The following is a 25,018-nucleotide window of genomic DNA, read 5'->3' on the forward strand; positions in this document are numbered from 1 at the left end:
TTTAAAAAAATGCATTTAATTAATATAAAAAATGAATGGGCTGGATGGAGTCATTGGCACTGTGAAACAGGAACCTGTAAGAAGGGGTTTAAAGCAGGTACCTGTACATGGGAACGGTGACTGTCCGTTCATAGTACTGCCAAGTAGAGTGCAGGTCAGTTCGAGAGAGGTTGGTGGCATAGAACCTCCAAGCAGCCTGTGGAGGAGAAGGGAGCTGTACGTGTGAGTGAAAAACAGCTATAACTGTCCTTCCCACCCCAGCCCTCCAATCCACAGCAAGAGAAATCTGATCAGCAGATTCATCAGAGGGCCAGAGTGCTAGCCAGCTGCTAATGGAAGGGTTCTTCCGTTGATTCAGACCAGTATTTTTAAAAGCGATGACCAGGCGATGAGCCTGTGAAAATATACAGTAATGATTTGTACTGCTGCTCAGTAAACAGTTTAAAATTGAAGCTGTATCCCTGGCTCATGGCACCCACCTCTGAAAATGCTGCCCTCGCTCTGTGGCTGGTTACGTTAAAAACAAAATAAAACAAACAACCAAGTCTTAGAACCTGATGGTTAGAAGTACTGGTGCTTACAACCCCAGCTGAGTCAAGGGGAGCTGCGGGTGCTCAGCATCTCTGGAAATCGGACCCTTCAAGACTCTCAGAGAACACCATCCTGATAGTCAATTTCCATTCAGCTGGAACATACATCAAAGTTTTTGAGTGAAAGGATTGCATGGCTCACAAGTAGCTCAGTCTAGTAGCTGAAGAGCCTTTCCGCTCCCTAAACCCACCGAGTCAGTCTGTCACAGATCCACTCTTTGAGTCTGATTCTGATCTTAAATTGGTGCATCTCCATCGACTCCAACAGCGCTGGTACACCTGATTTATGAGAGTGACTGAGATCTGAATCAGACCCTCTGCCTTGAAGCGGCAGCTCTCACTGGGTTCCTGCTCTGCTGGGTTTTATTTATTAAAGAACAGGGTCTCCCTGTAGACTGGAAGACCTGACTGTCTATGGCTTTACTGCTGCAATAGCAGACTATTACTTAGATTACAATAGTGCCTTATGCACAGACATCTGTTTCCATCAAAAAATGCTCCCAACTGCAGCATCACATTCACAGAAATTTTCTCTTTGCATAAAACCAATTTGGGGAAAACAGGCTGAATTAATGAATTGTCTGCATCATGTATTAACTAAATCAGCTTGGATTTTGTCGTTTCTCCCCCCAGACTGGCTGACAGCATCTGCTGTCATCCTGTGGATGATTTCCTTGCATTTATTTTCAGGCCTGCTGTCTAGCACCTTTTGAGCTGCCTCAAAATGCCACCTTCCCTCCTCCTCCAGAGAGTCTCAAAGAATAATGAATTGGAAACGATTCGTCTGAGACAGTTTAATATAAAGTTTCCTTTGCTTGAGTCCCAGATGTTGGTCCCTTGGGTTCATTTCCCTCCTGTAATGTTCTTAAAACGTGTCACTTGCACTGTTTCATGCCTTAGCAGTATTCTTCAGTGCAAGAATAAAGGGTACGTCTACACTGCAAATCTCCCCCTCCCCCGGCACCAGTGAGACACAGAGTCTGGGTCAACTGATTTGAGCTCACAAGGTTTGCACAACAGGGCTAAAAATAGCAGTGTAGACGTTTGAGCTCTGGGTTGCTGGGTTTCAGGGCCAGAATGTCCAGCCCAAGCCAGAATGTCTACACTGCTATTTTGAGCCCTGCAGCCCGAGCCCTCAGAGCCCCTCAGTTGACCCGAGCTCGGAGACTAGCTGCCATGGGTCTATTTTCGCAGTGTAGATGGACTCTATGTGTCAATTCCTAGGAGGCTGGTTAGACTGAGGGTTAGGATCTGTTCCACAGCTCAAGAAAGTCCATGGGAAGACTCCCATCGATTGTGATGGGAATTAAGCAAGGCCCACAATGAAGAAGACCTTATAAGGAGAGGGAAGTGCACCTGCAACTCTTTACTTTGCACTAGGATGACTTTCAAATACTCTAACTAGAAACAGCATCCGTACCTGGAGGAGACAAAGTGGCTTTTTTTTTTTTTTTTTTACACTGGTCTTTCTACACTGGAGACGTGGGGCTAGACCATCAGCTGAGCTGAGCAGGGGTGAAGAAGCCACCTTTCTGTTCCCCAATTCTGGACTGGCTGGGGGCCAAAATGACCCCATAGGGACCACTGCACCAGCTGACGCCCAGGCAGAGCTCTGGTCACTTCACCCCAGCCATGGGACGACCCCTCCCCACCCCCTACATGTAGGCGATGTGGAGCCTCTTTGCCAGCAGGAATCTTCGGCTGTCCCATTAGGGGAGGTTTCTGCCTGAGGCTGTGGAAAGCAGCCAGAGCAGGGACCGAGGACCTGACCAGTCGAGTCAACTGTGGGTGAGGCCAGGAGTGGAATGAATGTGCCAGTCTCAGCTTAGCCCATAGCAGACACATAGTCACTTCCCCCAGGGCGCGATTTCCAGGCTCCAGGAGGGCAGATGGAGATGCAGTGACAGAGCTAAGTGGAGAGAACATGAGCAGCACCTGCCTGCATGGTGCCTTGTCTGGCCGCCCAGGAATCCTCTCAATTCTATGAGTGTAAAAAGATCTCCCTTCATTCAAGACAATTAATCAGAAGCAATTCTGCTGAAACCGTCCAGATAGACGTGGCTCCTTTGTGTCAGTTCATTCCTAGCCAGGTATCGTTACCGATACCTAAATGTAACAGACAAAAAACCCAGCCACCCTGGACTGTCATCTCTGGGTTGCAATGTCTGCTGAGACAGAGCAGCTGCTGGCATCGGAGGAGTTCATGCAGCACATCTGTGTCGTCAGGATCGGGGCACTGTTTGCTAACCTGAATCAGGCCCGCTGCAGGGTTTCGCCTCTTCTCAAAGTGCTTTTGCCGATGCTGTTCTTGAACCTTCAGGGCAAAGCCAGAACCTAAAATGCCCTGGAAGAAAGAACGACACCATTTAGAGTAATCTATGCGTTAGCCCTGCTCTGAAAGGTTGAGTTTGTGATAGCCCTACCCTGACAGCTCGCTCTCTCCTCTGATGTGTTCTCTTCTCATTTTCTGTCCCATTGAGATCATGGCGTACTCCCCCTCTCCCTAAGCTAATAATTTCCACCCACCATAAAATGCTATGACTGTGTGACATGGAGTCTGGGGGTAAATGCTTTACTTCTCTCAGGTGTTGCAATAAAGTGTAAACTGTTCACCCAGTGCTGCAGCTCCATCAAGAAAAAAAGCAGTTTTCTGCAATGAACTCCCAAACGTGTGCAAAAATGATTGTGGTAGCTTAATAAAATCTCCCCAGTGGACAAGGGGCGAGAAATGGCACTATCACTGGATTGTGACTATCTAGGGACAAAAACAAGGCCAATGGTTTCAGTTGCCCAAATATTTGTATTTATTTTGCAGCACACAATCCAGAATTTTTATCCTGTCCTATCATTCCCACCATGACCCTTATTCATTCATATCTAAGGAAGCCACTGAGTGCACGCAGTATGAATATACAACTGTGTCTCTCTCGTGTTGTCCTCTGTATTGATTCAAAGAAGTATGTGTAGCCAGAATACAGAGATGCACGGAACATATTATTCTATTGTTACTTGGCTGTTTTTCTGTGATCAGTTCCAGTCCACACAGATGTAAGCCCAAACAGTCTTCAGTATTATGTGGTTGTTTTCGTGTTTCGTGAAATGCCATGTTAGGTGGCAGGAAACAAAACACAAAACCACAGGCCCAAACTTTCAAAAATGTGCAGCCCCCACCCCTGGGACCAGGTTTTCAAGAGAGCTCAGCACATTTTTAAAAAAACGTGCAGTTCGTGGGAGCTGGGAGCTTTTGGAAAGTCCGGCTCTGACAGAGGAGTCCAAATGGGAACTGAGGTTCTTGGAAAATCTGGCTCCAGTTATGGGTGCTGGGCACTTGAAAGCTAATCTGAAGGGCTTCCGTGCAACTAATGGGAAAGTGCTCACCAATGCTCAGTCCAACCCTTTGTGTTTCTCTCTCATAAATAAGGATTAATTAAAAAAACTCCTTTCGTGCATAAGCCTTGGAACAGCCTTTGCTGCTGTAAACCAACGTGGCTACACTGATTTACACCAGCTTAGAATCCGGCCCTATGTATCTTATCTATGCAAAAGATGGAACTGTTCTAATCTTTTAGTTAAAAAGACTAAATCCTGAGAGGCACCAAGCAGACACAATGCTCACTGCAGTCCCTGGGCATCTCAGGGGTCCTGCCCCTCTTAGTCAGTGTTGCCAACTCTCATGATTTTATCACAAGTCTCACAATATTTGATGTTTTTCCTTAAAACCCCAGCTTCTGGATTCATGTGATTATGTGTGAGTCTCAGCTTTTATTCAAAACAAAAATAAGTTTGTCACCCTCATGATTGCACAGAAAAGCTCAAAAATGTAAACCCTAAAAGTTAAAAAAACAGAAAGTAAATAAAAATGAATCCCAAAATGTGTCCTTCCCCCTGCCCTCCCAATCTCATGACTCCATAAGGCAGCCTCAGGACCTTCTGTGCCCTGACTCGTGAATTTTGAACACTGGGTGCTGGCAGTACTGGGATTTGGCCTCTGAGCTGAAATCCTTTTCCTGCAATAAGTAATTAAATGTCTGCAAAGTTAACAACATCATCAAAAAAATTGGAGAGAGCCGTACAAGCGAGATGGCAGCCTCGGTGAATGTAAGCAGGACTGTCTAGAGAAAAGCTGGTGTTCTGCTTTCACGGTAATGTTTGGGTGCTTACTTACAGCAGGGAGGGCAAAAAAGGAGACCCCGATGAGGGTGAAAGTTGCAGCCAGGAGACGCCCATTCCAGGTCTGTGGATACTTGTCCCCATAGCCGATGGTGGTGAGTGTAATCTGAGGAAAGAGAGAGTCAAAGTCTGTTCACTCCAGTGCCTTTTGGCTGGCCCCGTATTGAAAACTGAAACAACAGCTGAATGCAATTCTCTCTTCAGCATAATCTCCCCCTTCCCTGGTTATTCTTATGCCAGCTCCCAGGATTCTATCCTGTAGGGTACTTCACTGGCATATTCATCACAGTGGCTATTTCTATAGAAATACATATGTACAGAGGGGTGTTGGAGCCCCATAGAGAAGTTTACAGGATCTTTTATGTTCTCTAGAGCGATGGAGCCACACTGCTGAGTACTTACAGAGGCAGTGCAAAGCTCCTCTGCTTGCTATATCTGTGCACAATGGAAACTGGTTTACAAGAATTGAAAAACTGGTTGAAAGAATTGAGTCTGTTTAGTCTAGAGAATAGAAGGCTCAGTGGGGACAGAACAGTCTTCAAATATGTAAACAGGGACAGTGATCAATTGTTCTCCAGGTCCGTCGAGGGAAGGAGAAGAATTAATCAGCTTTGCAGCCAGGGAGACTTAGGTTAGATATTAGGAAAAACTTTCTAACTATAAACTCTGGGTTAGGTTACTTAGCTGGTGGTGGAATCCCCACCCCTGGAGGTGTTTAAGAACAGGTTAGACAAATATCTGTCAGGGATGATCTAGGTATACTTAATCCTGCCTCAGTGTGTGTGCTGGACCCCATGGCCCCTCGAGATTCCCTTCCAGCCCAGCATTTCTATGATTCACTCACAGCAGTGCCACAAATTCTTTCTTTCTTGTGCCTACGTATCTGCCCTTAGCACGATGGCTGCCACCAGCAGCAGCCACAGAAACAACCAGCTACAATCAACAAGGTACTGCCACAGACACTCTGCCTACAGGGGGGGAACAGCATCTTGCCAAGGCAACTTCAGAGGTGTTCTAGCCATCTGCTTCGGCACGTACAGCACCCCCATCACCCGAGTATCTCAGCCCCTCCCAAAGATCTGTGGATGTATCCTCAGGCACCCCATGTATTGCTATCCCCATTTCACAGTGGGGGAAGCTGAGGCTCAGAAGACCAGATTTAACCCTTCCTTGGGGCCACTACCAGGAGGCAGCTTGTATCTCTCCTACTATGGGGCTGCCCTACTGCCATTGGCACAGGATCACCCCAGCCATGCCTCCTCCCATCCCGCTCTCTCCCTTCATTCTCTGGATCACCCCAGCCCGTCCCAGACCACCTCTGCGGTAGGAGGGAGGGGTTCCAAACGGGTGCTGGGGAGTTTACACCAGTCCTAGAGCCCCTTTCTACCAGCTTATCTTGCCTATGTTCACCCAGGGAATCTGTGGCACAGCTAGGCACTCAACCCAGAGCCTCTGATTGCCAGTCCAGTGCGATAGCCACCAGGCCATCCTTCCTGCATGCTGTGCGGAGGGGTATGAGTTTTTACTTCCGTCCCTCAGAATGGGCAGCTTTTCTCATTAAACAGGCGTATACACATCACGGCCTTCTGGGGAGAAGGCTTATGTGTTTTACTCCAAAGCATCCATGTAGGAGATGGAATGGCTCCTTCAGGACTGAGAACAATAACCCAGTCTTCCCCAAACTCACATCAAGCTTTTCAGCTGTGGCTCTTTCAGATGAGGCAGTGTTATTTCCATGCATAAGGGTCTGAAACTGTTTATTCCTAATCTTTCCAAAAGTGCCTATTAACTGGCTTCCCTTCCAATTTCCAAGCACAGTACCCTGAAGGTACGAATTACTGCTGCTTAATACAGCCTAATTCACAACTGTGAATATATTACTGATTATATTGCTATAATATTCCAAGCAGGGTTTCGGATGTTGGCAGGTATGTGTGTTGTGGGAGGAGGTGGGAGATTTGCACAGATACCCTTGAACTCCAGAATGCAGGAGAAGAGACCAGTATAGTTTTACTTCCAAGTGTCTGCTGGCAAAGGATGGAGAAACTTAGGCTTGTAGCCTCCAGCAATGGAGGCTTGTAGCCTCCTGCCCAGAGCAAGGTCACAGCGGGCTACAACCCTCCTTCCCCAGGTGGTCCAGCACAGCCCACAAAGTGGGTGGAGCAAGCCAGGATGGGGCGAAGCAGGCAGGGATGCGGTGATTCAGAACATCTTCCAGGCAGCCTGTGCAAGCAGCACTCCTATGTATCCCTCGCCAGAATTGAATCTGCCCCACCTCTTCAACTGCTTCGGGCACAGCTGCCTTTGAGGGTTCAAACTGCACCCCAGCCCTGCACCAATGGGGTTAATTAAACCTACTGCACTTTAATTTAAAACAAACTCATTTTTATATGAAGAAAAATATAATCAGTGGCTTTCCCTAAAGCATTTTATAGACATAAGCACTATAAACTCTTTCCATTAGATGCCATTTAGACAAAATATTTAGCAAAAAGTATCTTAATGATTGTTCTATATTGAAACACATCTTGGAAAGAGTTTTATTCTACATTCACTGAGGTGTTACTACACAGATTTCAGCAGGGAGTTATCTAGGCCGGAGTCACTAAGTGCAGATCCAGAAAAGGATCTACACATTCCCCAAATATGGGGGGTGCTTGGAGTGTGAATTCAGACCTACCTCTTTGTTGTTATTTATTTGTACTGAAGTAGTGCCTACAGGTCAGATCCCATTGTGCTAGGCACTGTATAAATCTATAACAAAGAGACAACCCCTGCCCTGAAGAGCTCACAATCTAAGGAATATGTGATCAATCACTCCTCCATTAAAGACAGTGTTGCTACAGACATAAAAACAAATACAATCCTGTAAGGAAGGATTGAACTTAGATACAAACTCGTCTTAGGTCGTTCTTCTGCCCTGTACCATTCACCGTCAGTTCCAGGGCCACTGATCAGTATTTCAGGACCATGGTCAGTGACCAGAACAGTGGAAGGTCAGATTTGTTCTTACCCAGAGACAGGTCTAATTTGCAAAATTTGGAACTTTGGTGAAATCCTGACCCCACCAACATCAATGACGAAACTCCCATTGATTTCTATGAGGCTAGCAGATCACCCCTGGATTTCAACCCCCCTGTGGCCGTCTGCTCCCTGACTTCCAGCAATCAGGGAGTTACATCTTTATTTAGACCTCACACAAAGTGAAATATTGAAGCAAGGCTGGGAGTGACAGCTCGATAAGGCTCTCAGAGGAATACCAGAAGCTGTACAAACAATTATTTGATAGTATAACTGTTCCAAATTTTCAATGGAAATTTTCATTGCAATTTTGAATATCAATGAAAAAAAACCTACATGAAAAATATTCAGTGAAGTGTTTGCAATATTTTCCCCATTTTTGAGCAACTCCGTTTGACAGATAAAAAGGATAACTCCAAATCTAGTTGTCTTGGAGGGGAGGGAAGGGCAGTAAACTTGGCTTTGAATTTTTCTCATTGTTTTCTAGTTACTTCAAACCACGTTTTGTTTTCCTAACCGTAACCAATGTGCTTGAAAACCTTGATGAGCAATTTACTAACAACAGTCTTCCCATTGTTGAATCAGCTGATTCCTCCCAAAGCTTGGAGCTGTTAAGATCTCGGATTTTGGTTCAGGGCCCATCTCTAGGTTTTAACAAGCTTTGTCTTGAAGCCGAGACTGGCTTCCAGAAGTGTTGGAGCAGGAGAACAATAGACAAAGTAGATTAGAACCTCGTTAATTCTCCCTTTGTTAATCTGCTAATCCAATAATTCACACACTCACACACACAAAGAAAAACTAAACAGCAGTGTCCTCTCTGCACTTGTCAGCAAAGATTTAATAGCAGAGCGACTTCGTGACTGAAAGCATTCTATTACTAAGACCTCATTACTTTTTACAAAATATGCTCCAGTGCATTTAACAGCACATTATGATGTATTATTATGAATAATTAAAGTAAAAAGCACTTGTCAAAATACATGCTCAAAATGCATTTAGAAATTCAGTTTCTCTGTTAGATATGGCTCAACTGTTCTGGTGCAACCAAGTCCCTGGATTTGTAATATCCCAGTGGGAGGTCCTGGAAGCATTGTGCCTCTGGTATTCCCAGTGACCCCACAGAGTGCAAGTGCTGTACCAACCTTAAAAGCCATCGTCCAGACTCCTTTGAAAAGACTGGAATGAGGAGCATTTCCTCCAGGAAGCCTAGGAGATGTTCGCCAACTAACACCGACTTGGCTGAAGCACATTAAAGGACTGAGGCTATTTAGTGCTTGCTAAGTAAATATTCTGGTTGATTGTGTGCTTTATCCCTTCCCACCAGCCCTTTGGAAGAAGCTTATTGTCTTCGGCAGCCAACTATTCAGGGCTGGAGCTTGGGTGAGATTCTCCAAAATGCTGAAGCCCAATGGGACTTGTGTTGCTAAGTTACGTAGACCTTGTCTACACTTGCAGGGTACATGTGGCTACACGCTGAAGCATGGATGCTGGAACAATTTGTATCGTGGGGGTGCTGAGAGCCACTGAACCAAACTGTAAACCCTGGATATGATGGAAACCACTTCAAGCCAGGGGGTGAGGCAGTGCCCTCGGCACTCCTAGATCCAGCGCCTATGCGCTGCAGTGAAAAGCAGGATGGGTCCCCGCTGTCTGCAGTGTGTTGCAACATGCAGCAGTGCAAGGCTCCAGCAGAGGGGAGCCTTTCTCTGCTTCCAGAGTCTTTCACTGAGATGGGGAAAGGAGCCAGGAGGCAGCAGGATGCTACAATGCTAAAAATAGCAGTTTAGATGGGGTGGGCACTGCCTAGGCCTTCAGAGAGCCATGTCGGGTACAGAACCGAGGGTTCAGACACATAGGGCACTCGACTTACCTAAGAAATGCCTCACCATCTACACGGCTATTTATACCCAGGCTAGTTGGGCATGCAGGGTCTGTACGCTCCACGCCACCATAAGTGCAAACCTGCCCTTAGGCACCTTTGAAAATCCCATTCTTTGTCTAGGGTCAGTATCCAGCACTTTTTGAACACCAGTGGACTAACAACAGCAGAACTTGCCTCCGACAGCTTTGAACTCCCAGCGTTTAAAGACTACGGTTGGGTCCAACTTGTATGAGGCTTAAGTAGGAAGGCCAGTGAACTCCTTCTCCATCTTATGTGCCTGCATAAGCGCTGAGCTCACTTTGGTCCACATTGTTTGTTGCTTATTCACTAGGAGTCTACTCCAAAGCCCACTGAAGCCAATGGGAATCTTTCCATTGGCCAAATTCCATCACCAAGCTGAGTCCCTCAGGCATTAGCATGAATTAATTAGGTTCTGCTGAACTGCTCTCATCGCAGAAGACCAAAGCTGGAAGGCAGATCGCATCCCAACAAGGCTTCCTAAAGAATAACCCCAGTTGCATGGGAATTGCCTGAGGCATAAGGGACCCTTATAAGTGAGGAAAATTAATTGAGAGAGGATACAGAGAAAGGATGACAAACCCCCTTGTGGCCACAAATACAGAAGAAACGTGGGTAGTAATACTTAGCACCTCTAGGCAGCTTGAAGTGTTCAAAGCACTTTACAAAAAATGAGTCAAATTCTCCTCTCTGTTGCCCTCAGGTAAGAGGAGAATTAGTTAACTAATCCTGGCCATCCCTCTGCGAAGTAGGGGAGCATCGTTATTCCTATTTTACAGGTGGGAAAGCTGAGGTACAGAGAAGTTACGAGACTTGCCCCAGGCCACGTGGTGTGCTGTAGCAGAGCTTAGATTGGAAGGCAGGAGTCCTGGCTCTCTGCTCAGCTCAAGCCACTAGACAATGCTGGTAGTTTCATATCCCAATGGCACAAGACTGGCATAGGGCAAGTCTGAATTGATTTCCATTCCACTCCCAGATTTTCAAGTATAATCGAACATTGTTTAGAGTCTGAATCTTCTTCTCCTTTCCTGATTTTGCTCACGTTTCCTCCCTTTCTTTCCACTCCCTTGCTCATGGTGCTAAGCTTCCTTGAACCCTACATGACTGATGTCCAAGATCAACCCAGCTCTCTCCAGACACACACCTACATGGTGACATCCCCGAGGTGCTCCCATGGGGGAGCCGCTGAGTGGCACTTCCTATAGCTCAAGCTTCATTTTACCAGGATTAACCTCCCGCCGGCAGAGCTGAACACAGCTCCCTTCAGAAGCTCATTAAAACAGTCACTTTTTGGGCAGCTGGTGCCAAAGTTGCAATGGTCAGACTGTCCTTCCCTAGTCCTGGGAGCAGAGGGTGCCTCTCCTATAGCTGTCCATGATCTGGCTAACTCAAGGAATGAAATAGTGTAGCATTCTCTAAGGGCAATATTTGTGAAAAGTACTTAACTGAGTAGCCGGAAACCATTTAATAATGATGCTAGCTAAACACACATCAGTCAACTCCTCACATAAGTGACAGAGGATGGGAGAGTTAATGGCCATTTCATTTTAATAACCGGCAGCTGCTGTTTTGTGGAAATTACTCACCAGGCCCCACCAGAGCGCATCTGCGTATGTATCAAAGTGCTCATTTTCTCCTTTCTCGGCCAAGTACACCAGGAAAGAGGCCAGAATGAGGCACAGGAAGCCAATATACCAGGCAGTAATCAGCTCCTGCAAGATAGTTAAGGAACAGAACAGAAAAATGTGTTTTCATACGATGCATTTCATACTCGGGGTGTTCCCGAATGCAGAGCTGGGGTTCAAACCTCAACTTTCCCAAAGTCTGTGGGTTTGGTTTCAAGATTATTAGTAGATGCGGTATTACAGTAGTGTTCAGACACTCCAAATGGGCAGGGCCCCATTGTGCTAGGAGCAGTATATACACAAAAGGTAGAGACAGTCCCAGCCCTGAAGCACTGACCAGCTGAATAGATAAGACAAGGTAGGAGACAGGAACTATTATTATACCCATTTTAAAGATGAGGAACTGAGACAGATCCCAAAGGTATTTAGGTGCCTAACTCCAATTGATTTTTAGTATCTTTGAGGATCTGGGCCAGAGACTTGCCTAAGGTCACATGGAGAGTCTGTGTTAGAGATGAGAACTGAACCTAGTTCTCCTGGGTCCCAGTCCAGTGGTCTAAGCACATCGGGCTCATGATGGAGACCACCTACAAAGTGTGAATATGAATCTGGATCTTATCCCCAAATTTCAGGGGTGATTGGATCCCAGGATTTTAGTCTGGGCTTACCTTTGCTAGAAACTTTATAATAGTGAATTATATACTGAACTGGTAAGATCATGCCTGCTAGGCAGCTGGAGCAGACATTTTAAGCTGAGCAGCAGTAGCCACATAACCTTATTGGAACTTTCATTATTTCTTACTTGTTTAGGAAAACCACCACTACTCGGATAACCCTCAGGGTTTGAACCAAGAGAGCTTGGTCTAACGAAAGCTGTATAAACAATGGCCATTTGGATTTGCATGGTCTTGGCTTGAGTTCACATAGCTTCGTGTGCACGCTTTCTTTGGTTTGGATTTGGGTGGGGTTGGTAACTCCGGAGTTTTGTGTAAAGGTTCACACCCAAGTGAAGCAAATGCACTGGGAAACATCAAGCTTCATTCACCAAAAAAGAGCCCAGATTGGCTTTAAATCTTCTAATGGAACCTGGATGAAGTCTGTAACACATCAGGAAACTGCTAGGTATTATATTGTATCTGGTTTCCTTGGAAACACTTTGTGCAGCTCTAGGTTTAATATTTCACCTGAATGACAAAGCATCTAATGGTGCAGAATCAGAGGATACCACCTAAATTTCCTCTCTTATTTTTCCGCTAAAGTCATACAATGTCGGAATGATAACATACTTGATCCACACCTAAGGAAAAGGTTTCAATAACCAAAGTTGCTAGATCAAATATTGAGGTATCTCTTCATCACATTAAACTGCAGATACAATAGGATGATTCATGCTTTCCCATTTCCCCAGCCTCAGAACCACAAAATTATTCTTTAAGAGTCCTTTGTTGAGACCCACTACATCCACATTTCAGCAAACTGCAGAAGAAAGGTCGCATTAACTACATAGGAAAATATGGCAGAGGTAAATTCTGCATCTTTAAACTGTCACATTCTTGGACAAAGCTAATACAAGAGCAGATGAAGGGAACCTGGTAGACTGTAGTTTTCTGGGATTTTTTACTAAGCTTTTGATAAATTTGCGAAGGCTTTTAAGGAAAACAAATAAACCTCAAGATAAGGGACAAAATATTGTCATGGATTAAGTGATAGGAAACAAAATATTGTTGTGAATGAATGTCCCTCAAACTGCTGAAAGGTGAATATTGAATACACCAGAGTTCAATTCTGGGCCTAGGACTAGTTAAAACATTCATTCATGATTAGGAGGAGGACATGGTCAAGATGGTGGTATCTGCAAATGGATGACCCCAAGGGGTAAATTTTCAGACATGCAGCCTCTTTGAAATACATCCTTTATATAAAGCATTTGCAACATCATCAGCATTTAATCACATATATATTGGCTGCTGCCAGATGCAGTTTAACCAGCCTCCCAGCTCCTTCATGGCCGTGGGTTTGTGCAGGCTAATTACTAACCCACATCGCTTCTGAAAATAGCCACTGCAGCCACCTTCAAGGTACCTCCCACAAATGATAATCACACAGGCATCAAAATACTGGGGGGTGGGGAACCAAAGTAGTGTTCATTGTGGGAAAAACGTGTAACGAGCTGATCGGTCCAGTTGTCCAGGTCTCACTCACCTTGCTGTGGGCATAGACCACAGACCCCAGCAGCTTCCAGGTGCCGCCTCTACGGTCCATTCGTATCATGCGCAATATCTGCAGGAACCGCAAACTCCTGAGAGCCGAGGTGGCAAAGACATTCCCTTGGGAGCCCGCTGCCAGAACGGCGATGGAGGCAATCAGCACCATGATGTCTGCAAGGAAGCAGGGCATAAGAGGAAGGATTTCATGGCCCTCACACACCAACCCTCACCACCCCCGGATGGGCTTTTACAGACTCCTCCATCGTTCCTACCTCTGTGGGTGATGAGATGTCAGGCTGGTGCTACTCTAGGGTGAGCCCCTTGCCTTTGGTCTGGAAAGGACCCCTCACACATCACCTCTGTTCTCACCTTCCCTTATTAGCTGGAGTCCGTTTGGTGGAAAGAAATAAAACAGTTTTGCTGCCATCAGCCAGGGTTGGGGGTGACTCTGCTACTGACTGACCATGCCAGTTTAGTGATGGATGCTTCTTCCTCAGGCTAAAACCTACAACAGCATCTTTTATCCACACAGGCCACCAAGACTCAGAAACCCCACTTCACTGCTCAGTGTTAGGCAGCCACATCCCCCAGCTGGCCTCCTGAACACCTCTCCCTCTTCCACGTCTTTCCTATCCAGGTATTCAGGGCATTACACTGACCCATCTCCATGGTATCTGAGCTCCTAACTCTGCAGAGCTGGAGAAAAGATAACATGCCACCTCAAAGATTCCGACACGTAGAAACCGCTAGTAAGCCCATTGAGAATGGGGTAAGTGCGCGTGTTTGTCTGTTATAAAAATGAGTGATGTGTCTGTCACATCTTATGGAGGAAGTACATGGCCACGTACAACTAATATTAACCCACGCTGTGTGATTCACTGCACGGTTTAATGAAATTCACATTCCTCTTCTCCTCACACCTCCTCCACCGGGAGAAAGGTTGCCAAGACTCCAAAGACTGAATTCTGGCTTGATGCACAATGCAGCATTTCTAGCCTGGAATACGCCTCTCCTAAGTGCATCAGCAGAGGTGCACGATCTTCTTTAGCCAGGCAGAGCAGTGTACTGCCGTTTCTAAGGTCCACCTTGGCATGGGAGTTCCCACTGCCCGTCGCATTCCGGAAAACCTAAAGGGCTGGGTTTTAGGAAGGCCTGTTTCTGCCACCGATGGAGGAAAGGTGCGGGGGGGGGAGAGTACTATAAGCACTCACCTTTGCCCAAAGCAAAAGCCTAGGTCTCAATACCCCAGTGCTTTCAGGGCTCTGAAAACCATCCTTCAGATCGCTACATGAATTATGTAGATGCCCCTGGTTTTATAATGGGCTAAACCAAAACCCTGCATACAAACATCCCCAGCTCTGTGAGGGTCAAATCGGCGTCCAGAGCCAAAGGTGGTAGCTTGAGCCCATCTCTAGAAAGCACTGAGAACAAATGCATCCCTTCTCTCCCTGCCCCCTCTGACCCCTCCTCACCCTGTTCAAAATAACTGCTTTGCACAGAGACAGCCCCTTCCACCACAGGATCTCGAAGAACTTTACAGCCAAGAATTAATTAAGGTCTATAACTCCCTTGTGAGGCAGATAATCACTGTAATATCAGCCTTATGGAACGGCAAATGGAGATACAGAGTGCCCTGTCAGTGAACCAATGGCAGAGACAGATACAGAACCCCAGACATTAGCTCCCATGCCCATGTTCTAACCGTCAGACTACTTCTCCTCTCAGAGGAGACCCAAAGGGCCTGATTCTGATTATTGCATCTTTCTCACACCCATGTTGGCACAGAGGGAAGACACCCGTCTCTTCCATCCCCCTCTGTCATTAGCTGCTGCTTCCATCTGGTCCAGGGTATTGAGCTCAGATGTTCTGCCTTTCCTGCTAAGATTTCTCTCCGGCTCCCTGTTTCCTCACACCAGTTGGTTTTCACTTGACAGCTTCATGGAGGAGTCTGTGCATCCAGAGTACATGCCCCAGATATGGCCAATGCTTCCTTCTAAATCTAGTGGAGACTAGCTGCAGGTTGGTGAGTTCTCGGATCTCTTGGTGGGTGGTGAAGTCTCTGCAGCCTATGCCCTGAATCTTTCCTAGGCACTTGTTTTCAAAGGGATCTAGGTTTCTAGCTAACATTTTAATAAATCTTCAGCTCTCATGGCCGTATGTTGGCTCTGAGCTTACGTTCAAGTGGAAAATCCTCCCTTTTGTTTTGGTGCTGTCTAGCTTTGATTTCCATACACTGCTGAGTTACGTGAATGCTGCGGATGCCTCTCCTATCCTTGATGTCACTTCTTTCTTGAGGTTTCCATTGGCTAGTATGGTGCTGCCCAGCTAACTGAGCTGTTCTCCTTCCTGGATCTTTTTGCCCTCTGATACGATGTTACTGCTTGACGTCTGGGTTTCAAAGATATTTGTTTTGGTGTAACTGATTTTGAGCCCTGCTATTTTTGCTAAGGATTCTATCTCTGTAGCTTTTGGGGGGTACTGCTCAAGCATGTGACATCAACAGCAAAGCCAAGATCTTCTAGGTGTTTGCCATCTACCCATGCTATGTCAGTGTTTGTGCTGCTAATACAATTCTTCATTATCTAATCCAAGACAATGCCAAACAACAGCGGAGATTGAAGGCAGCCCTGTTTCACACCAGCGTCCACACTGAACCACTGTTATCTGGTCGTCCACCCTTCCAGTGCTCTTTGCATTGATGATGTTGATGACTTCAGCTAGAATTCCGTAAGACTGAAGAATATTGCACAACGTCTGCCTATGCAGGCTGTCAAATGCCTTTTGACAGTCAATGGCACTGATAATACGTTCTAAGCGTTGTTCTATGATGGCCCTTAGTGTGAATATCTGATCTACCCAGGATCATTTGGGCCTGAATCCAGCCTCCTCTTCCCTAAGCTCTGCATCCACTGCCTCTTTCATCCTGTATAGCATCTTACTACAGAGGACATGAGGGGTCAGCAGCATTCTCTGCTGAGCAGCCACCATTACTGGAATGGCAGCCTGGTTTTGTTTCTATAACCATGGAGTTTGGGCTTGGTTTGTCTGTTTGCTTTTTATGAGGCTGGGTGATTGGCCTTGCACTCAACCCTCCCCCGCTTTATCTGGGCATGGGAGCGGCAGCCACATCAAAGTGCACTTTATGCCATTCTGAGGCTGCTCTAACTTTATCCAGGACTGGGCAGGGCCCGGCACAGGTCCAGAACACAAAGAACTCAAAAGCGCAACCACCTTTGTCCCCTCTTCCATCCCTGGTCCAGGCATGAGAATGCAGTAGCTCAGAATCAGGCCCAGACATACAATAAGCATGAATACTCCATGGTGGACTCACTGTCCTCTAGCTCCCCGTAGGACCTGTACACCAATAGTGTGCATTCCTCCCAGGCAGGCCTTGGGCCCACGAAGCAAACCAGACAGTTCCCCTTGACCCTGGTGGAGGGACTGGCAGAGCTCACATGCCTGGCTGAAAAGCCAGCTGCCTGTTCTGATAACATTTATATGTTCTCCCAAAGTACAGCAAATTCAGCGATCATCCTGAGCATGACCCACAAGGCCCTTATCCCATTCGTCGTGCACTCTCAGCAGTGGCTGCGGGGCGGCAGTTCTTACCAATGACGCAGAAGGGTTTGCGGGCAAATTTTAACCTTCCCCTCCAGCCCCGGTATCGACAGCAGCAACCGGCAGCCCAGATTCTCACAAAGTATTCCACACCAAACACCACGATGGTGACTATTTCCTGCAGGGAAGACAATGCAATTAGTCCAAGATGAAGGTGCAGGGAAGAAAGTGTTGCAGATTCAATGCAGAGGGCTGAAACAGTGTCTACTAATAAAGCTCATTTTGCTCCTCACTGTTAAAGTCCTTTCAGAGGAGAATTGTGACTCTGACCAAAAAATGGAATCAAGCCACAAAACTGGGATCTGGCTCTTGAGTTCTAACAGTTACAAAGAGATGAGATTGTGGCTACGTCTACACTACCGCGCCGACGCGCGGGCGTAGATTCGATTTTCGGATCGATATATCGTCTCATCATCTAGTATATCGATATCGATCAACCCGACTCGCTTCCGACCGCTCACGACGCAACGCCGCGCGCGCGCGCGGACATGGAGAGAGCCCTGGACATCGATCTGCCGCGGGTGAGGGGGAGAGTTATATAATCGAGATATATCGACTTCAGCTTCAGCTTCGTTTATTCACGTAGCTGAATTCTTTTTTCTTATTTTTTTTTCCCCTTAGTGTAGACCAGCACAGAGATGCACGATAAAGATAGAGGCTAATTGCTAGAGTCAGGTCAAGATCCAGATTCAGCTTTCAAATTCATCCAAAATTTGGGGGAAGGGGTTGTAATTTAGCACGGGTCCCTGTGGTTTAGGTCCATCCCTATTTTGAAACCTTCTCCCTTATTACAACGTTGATCTTACCCTTGTCAAGACAACTTTTCTGCTCTGTAAGGAGACAAAAGTTTAGCTTTGTCACAGAACTGATGGTTTCCTATTTTTGTCCCTATCGATGGACTTCAGGACCTGAGGGAAGTGGTGGGGAAAAGAGAATTATGAGCTGGATTCTTAAAAGAGCCCAATCCATTGGGCAGTGAGCAATTCTGAAAAATCTGGGGACAAGGGTCACAACGGGAGCAGCTGGAAGGTGAGCACCTTACGTCCTTAGTTCGGTGTCTAAGTGGGAGCTGAGATCTTCTGAAAATCTGGCCCAACTGTCAGTGCTGAGCAATTGAAAGTCTGGTCCTAAGCCCCTTGGAAAGTCTGGGCCTGTGTTCTTCTGTGTCTAAATACGTTTATATCGGTTTCTGAACTCTAATGGGTTAACCTAAACTACCTAAAAATCCACACCAGTCTCGACTGAGTTCCTACCCTGTTACAACAGCCTTCTGCCTCGCCAGCTGAGACGCTTCACTATTGACCTGCCGTTTGTACCAATACGCAGTTGCTTTTCTCCCCACAAACAGAGATACAGAGGGAATGAGCCCACCGTGCTGCAAAGCTCTGCTCACTGTCAGTATGTTACACTCTCTGTGATTTCTTCACTCACGGTGTTCACCTCATGTGGGCTGACGCTGAGCCGTACAGGGCTCTCATTAAGCTTTCACTAGCTTCTGGTATCTGGTTGATGTGCAGAGTGGGAGTGGATAAAGGGAAAGGCAAAGACAGGGAGATGCAATGAATTCTGGGAGCTCTATGAAGTAAGTGTCTATGCTGACAGGAATTCTGCTAGCTATCACTCAGCACGTTACCGGAAGCCAGATTGTCAGTGTAAGGCATGCCAAGCTTTTTAAGTAGTAAAACCATTCGACTTTATGTCAGCTCAGATAAATGCAGAACTGTATAGCATGGGGAACAGAGGCTACCATCTAGGCTGATTCTGCTGTGGTACAATGTCAGTTTAGCCATTTAGGGCCATACTTTTAAACGGGCATCAAACCAGCTTGTAAATGCGGGCCCACAATGCTGCAGGATTTTGCAATCGCAGAGAAACACACACACACACAAACTGAACATGCACCAGTTCCAGTTTTTAAAGTCATCCTTGAGACTGTGAGCCACATTCTTTCCTTGTTTACACTGGGGCAAATCCAGATAACTTCAGATTTACACTCAGTGTAAATAATAATTGATTTCAGTCCTGTGAGTGCAGGCTAAATGCAGTGCTATTGTTACCCAGACCTGAAACAGAGACAAGAAAAATTAAAGATGATTCAAAATGAACCAGGCGGCACCACGAGCTAATACACCAGCTTAGATTTGGAGTCATATTTGTCTTTCACCTTAAGAGAAAGTTGTTATTGCTGGATCTTCAGGATTTTTACAGATTAATACAAACACTCCCCATTCCTTCCAAGGGGTACTCTTAGGTGCTTGCTTTTAAAGATTTACATGGCTTTGGATTGGAAAGCATGTCAAATCTAGACAAATGTTTGCAGAGAGAGAAAATACTTATCCCTCACTTAGAAGGCTGAATCCCTCCATGCCCCAGTGACATCTCAGCCAATTCTTAGATATGGCCTCTGCCCCATCCATCCTGACCGCCGCAGCTCAAATGCTTGCCATGTTTGAAAAGCCCAATATTGTTTGTTTCTTGCTCGTGCTCTGTCTTATGTTTGCGACTCCCAACTTACCAGTATGTAGAGGGCCCCTTCAGAGCTGTCCTGATATTCATCGATGGTTGAAAAGACAGATAGTACCAGGCAGGAGAAAACTAGGAGAAAACTGGATGACACAAAGAAAAGGAGAGAAAAAATAATGCCAATCTTTAGAGTGTAAATTTTGAGTAGTTCATCGAGCTATTTAACCTACATCACATTTTGAAACTTTCCACGCAATGCTATTTTAACAGCACTGTCTCTCTTTATAAAAGTGGTCTCTAACAGATCGTCAGTGGAGTATTTGACCTGTGCACTCCAGGCATTCTAAAATGGGTAAGTCATTGATGAAATCCCATAGTTTGTTGCAAGCGTGCAAACTGAGCAGAATGTGGCTCCACAAAATATGATCAGAGTTCTCATTCAACAGCTATTAGAAAAGTGTGTGCACTGGGTCATTTCCCAATTACTTCACTTTACTTGACCAAACAAAATTGTTGCAAGTTTTGATAGCAATTGCATGGAAAGCAACTGTGAAATGAGTGCATATCACCACTGTAGATGCCAGGCAAATATATTTCCATATATATTCCCATAGTAATTATGTACTCCTGCACAATTTCTCAGTTATTATATTACTCACAAATCAATTCAAAATCTCTACCATGTCACATGTTGTTTTTAGCTCTCCAAAGAGAACTTCAGTTTAGGAAACAAACAAAAAAATGACCTCTGATTAACCTCTGATTAATTTTTAAGGCCAAATAAGCCTATGCAGAAGGAAAAATTTGGCTCTTAAAATTCAATTCTGTTCTCAGGTATGGCAGTACAGACCCAGTTTCATCCCACTGAAGTGAACGGAGTAACTCCAGATTCACACCAGCCTCAATGAGAGCAGACTATGGTCCTCAACCTATCCCTGAGTAGCTCAGTATTTACAGCATGGGGAGAACAGGTTTGGGTGGGACAGGAGAATGAACAGTCAAAATTTGCACTTATCCCTTTAACTGAATTCAGATCTTTTCCCCCATGTTTGAACAGCACCCAAAAGCAAACAAATGTTAGAATGCACAAAATACTACTGAAAATATTATGATGCCATTACATAATTCAATCATACACCCTCATCGAGAATATTGTGTTCAGGTCTGGGCACCCCATTCTAAAATAGGTACAGCAGAAACGGCATGAAAAGATTTCCAGTGACTGAAAAAGATTCGGGCTGCTTAGTTTAGAGAGGAGGCTAATGAGGGATGACATGATAAAGGTATATGATATAAACACTCTAGAGAAGGTAAATCAAGTGTTCCTATTTACCCTTTCTCGGGTCACCAGCAGAAGTGGATATTCAATTAAACTGAATTGCAACAAATTTAAAATTGATAGAGATTATTATTAATACGACGCAAATTTAACTTGTGGAATTCACTGCCACATGATATTATCGAGGCCAGCAGCTTTACAGGATTCAAATAAACATTAGATTTGTACATGGAAAAATGGGAGCATACGTTTAAATTAGGATAAAAAATATAAGGGATATCAACCCTCATGGATCAGGGCATAAGCAAATCAGTAATTGATGAGAGTCACAAAGAAATTTCCCTAGGACAAGTTATCTTATACTTGGTCCATTACTCTGGATTCTGACACATCTGGTCTTGGCCACCATCAGAGACAGACTACTCTATCTATCTGTCTTAGGGTTCTCTACTGCTAATAGTATCTGAGCACCTACTATTATTAAGGCTGAATATTGGATTCCATGGTCACTGCTCTGATATGGGACGGCAGTTCCTGTGTTCCTATGGTGGAAAAAGATCCAGCCTTCCTCTTTTCCAAAACAGATGCCTCTCCTTCTTCACAGCCTTCCAGTAACATTAAAGGGAACCATGTGGCTAAATCCTTGCATCTCGCACTGAATATTTAACACTGAATCTTACTTTAGCACAGTCTCTGTCCTGTTTGCTTTTCCCTGGGGAGTGAACTTTCTCTCTGTGAAAATGAAGAATTAATCTCGCTGTCTGGCAGCAGGCTTGGTGCCATGCCTCGGGGAGGAGGGCGAGGAGAAAAGTACTAGGCTAATGATGGAGAAACCTTACCCTAGAGGTGTCACAATTCATTAACCCCACTGATACAGCCCAACAAACCCCCGGGGAAACTAAAGGGATGGAAAAGTTAAAAGGCCAAAGGTACTGGGAGACTATGGGGGCAAAACACACAATCCACTTTTAGGCTAAAACATTAGCAAGCCACTAATAATTTGAAGGCGTTTAATGGCAACCTCATGCTTTGTACGACCCATACATGTTGGCAAGTCAGCACTAATGTAGAAATTACAAATATCGACCAGCCTTTTGAAGAGATAATTTCACCATAATCCAATTCCCATATGCCCAACCCTTTTGACTTTCCCTACGGCCATTCTGTCCTCCATGCAATCCCTAAAGAATGGCAAACATGTGGCATGCAAATCACCAGCCACAACAGAGCAGGTAGAAATATTCTTTATCTTACAGCAGCAGCTACTTCCAACAGAGCTATCAATTGGCTAACTCCTCATCAGGGCATAGGAGGTATTTTTTAGGTCACTCTCCTTTTAACTGGATAATGTATAATATATGTTAGCTATCTACAGAAACGACTGATATTATTGTGATTTATGTGTATTGCAACAGCGCCTAAGAACGCCAGTCACAGAGCAATGCCCCATTGTGCTGGGTGCAGGTGCTGTACGGACATGTTTCAAGGAAGACAGACCTTACCCTGGCCAGCTCACAATCTGAATGACAGACTGGATTCAACATGTGGAAGAAACAGACAAGCTGAGGGGGGGGAAGATAAGGTGACAATAAAAATAATTTATCAGAAAAGATACCACCGGCGCCTTTTTATATAGCGACTAGAAGTGAAAAACTAGGGTGAAAATACACCATTCAAAATAATGTCAAGAGGGTTTTTTTTAAATGGTGAGGAATAGTTAATAAGAATATGACTCAGTAGAGAACAGCATCTTTCTCTGAAAGAGCTTAACGCATTTTACATACATTCATAAATTAATCCTCCATGTGAGAGAAGGGTAGTGTTATTGCCAGTGTTCGTGGGGTAAACTGAGGCACAAAGGAGTTATATTAGCAGTTCTCAAACAGGGGGTTGGGACAGGTTATTACATAGGGGGTCGTGAGCTGTCAGCCTCCTCCCCAAAACCTGCTTTGTATCCAGTATTTATAATGGGGTTAAATATATTTAAAAGTGTGTTTAATTTATAAGGGGGGGATCACACTCAGAGGCTTGCTATGTGAAAGGGGTCACCAGTACAAAAGTTTGAGAACTACTGAGTTGTATGATTGTGACATATCACATCACTAGCGATACCACCCAGGAGTCCTGCATCAAAATCCAAGTGTGTAACTACTAGACACCATTTTCCCCTATAATATTAATTGACTATCTAGGTTTATCTGCAAAAAAATAAAGACGACTACTCTGTATTTGTACAGCACCTAACACAATTTGGTGCCAGCCACTGCCATAATAAACATGATTAATTAATTAATTAACAAGTGTAAAAATAGCACTTTGGGCAAATCCTACAAATGCTAAAACCCAGGGCAAAACTCCCATTTACTTCAGTGAGATCTGGATTTGGTCTTTTGATACTCAATTAGCCTAGCCAGTGCGATCTAGCGGGCTTGTGGAATGTTCAAGGGATGAGGTTACGAAGATGCAGATATGGTGCTGTCAATAAAGCAGTCTCATGAGTCCTCCTCCCCATCTCATACGCGCTGCAAATGAATGGAGGATCTTCGTCATCCCTCCAGGAGAATGCAAAGATTAATAGGCCAAATGGAGGATCACAGCTGATGACGTCTTAGCTGGAGAAGACGGCTGCTATGTTTTCATTTGCACTGTGAAAGGGAGGGGCTGACTGCACTGGCTTTAAGCAAGACATATTACCAGCAGGCATTGTACCAGCTTCCTCCACAGTGCTGTCGAAAACTCAGTCCTGACCTAGGCCACAACCTGTTTAACCCAGTCCTACACCTCCCCTGAGTAAAGAACGCTGGCCGTGCATAACTGAACAGTGGAGCGCCAATCACTAGAGGCCGGGACAAGAACCCCAGTAAACTCATCCCTGGGGTAACCTCATTGACTTCCCTGACCTATTTGCTTTTTAAACGTGTTCAGAATGTGGGTGCAGATCTCTCAGTGCAGAGGCTTAGTGGACCAGCCCTGAGCACCGCTTCATCCAGCATCTCTGTTGTGTTCCATGAAAATTGTGGGTGAGGTTTTCAAAAGCACCTAAATGATTTAAGAGAGCATGGATGGCCCAGTGACTGGGGCACTAGTCTATGTCTTGAGAGACCTGGGATTTAGTCCCTGCTCTGCCACAGACTTCCTGTGTGACCTTGACTAAGTCCCTTAGCCTTTCTGTGCCTCAGTTCCCCATCTGGAAAATGGGGGCAATCCCATCCCTCTGCATCCCAGGGGCATCATGTGCATCAATACATTAAAGACAGGGAGGGGCTCTGGTGATGGGGGCCATGTGACTACCTGAGGTTGACAGACGTCCCATTAGCTTTCACTGGGACTCACGTTCTTAATGAAATTAAGCACTTCTGAAAATCCTGCCCCATCTGGATTCTCTGAGATGAGTGGTGCTGAGATAAGGAGCATTTTCCCACTCAGCCTCCAGTTTAGAGCCAGCCCACAGCAGCAAAAAGTATTATCAAGTAAGTAATATTACCGTCCAGTGGCTCCTTGGTGGCCTAGGGAAAACAAGGTGGTCTCTGTCTTCTAATCCCTAGTGGTCAAACACCTACAAATCCAAAATCTACTCTTAGGATTGAATCCTGTGGCACCTTATAGACTAACAGACGTTTTGCAGCATGAGCTTTCGTGGGTGAATACCCACTTCGTCGGATGGTATTCACCCACGAAAGCTCATGCTGCAAAACGTCTGTTAGTCTATAAAGTGCCACAGGATTCTTTGCTGCTTTTACAGATCCAGACTAACACGGCTACCCCTCTGATACTCTTAGGATTGGCATCCTCATGAGCACACTCAGCAGAGAAAAGCCAGGGACTAGCAGGGCCCTGGTTCCAGCAATCTTGTCACCCACAGATCCGTGGATAAAGGCAGAACTTCGGTCTCCAAGGCTGTCTGTTTTGTACTTTTTTCAAGCACGAGATGCACTAAAACCAATTAAAAGACAGAAAGAGAATGACCCTGACTCTATTGCCTGAGGACGTAATGAAATCTCAGGCTATTCGGAAGCCTGGGACGCCTTGTTAAGAAGATATCTGGCATCAAATCACGAACCAAGCAGGTATCAGTCAGTCAGCAGCAACGAGAACTGGCTCAAACAAGATGAGTGGAATTAATTTACTAACAATATATTTAAAAT

General features: G+C 45.4%; 1 protein-coding gene across 7 annotated transcripts in view; it reads right to left on the reverse strand.

Moving 5' to 3' along the window:
• The window catches only part of KCNQ2 (potassium voltage-gated channel subfamily Q member 2), a 117,423-nt gene that overhangs the window by 44,675 nt on the left and 47,730 nt on the right, over nt 1-25,018 (reverse strand). For all 7 annotated transcript variants that reach the window (XR_005587923.1, XR_005587924.1, XM_039499124.1 and 4 more), the window contains exons 2-8: nt 19,647-19,737; nt 17,123-17,249; nt 13,509-13,684; nt 11,268-11,393; nt 4,756-4,866; nt 2,839-2,934; nt 102-196 (exon numbers count right to left, since the gene is read on the reverse strand). Coding sequence is in view for 5 of the 7 variants with exons in the window: in XM_039499124.1 (XP_039355058.1) it covers nt 102-196; nt 2,839-2,934; nt 4,756-4,866; nt 11,268-11,393; nt 13,509-13,684; nt 17,123-17,249; nt 19,647-19,737 (822 nt within the window). In the remaining 2 variants the exon portion in view is untranslated. The remainder of the gene's footprint in view (nt 1-101; nt 197-2,838; nt 2,935-4,755; nt 4,867-11,267; nt 11,394-13,508; nt 13,685-17,122; nt 17,250-19,646; nt 19,738-25,018) is intronic.

The sequence above is a fragment of the Mauremys reevesii genome, linkage group 13 (assembly GCF_016161935.1).
Source record: "Mauremys reevesii isolate NIE-2019 linkage group 13, ASM1616193v1, whole genome shotgun sequence".
Taxonomy (NCBI): domain Eukaryota; kingdom Metazoa; phylum Chordata; order Testudines; family Geoemydidae; genus Mauremys; species Mauremys reevesii.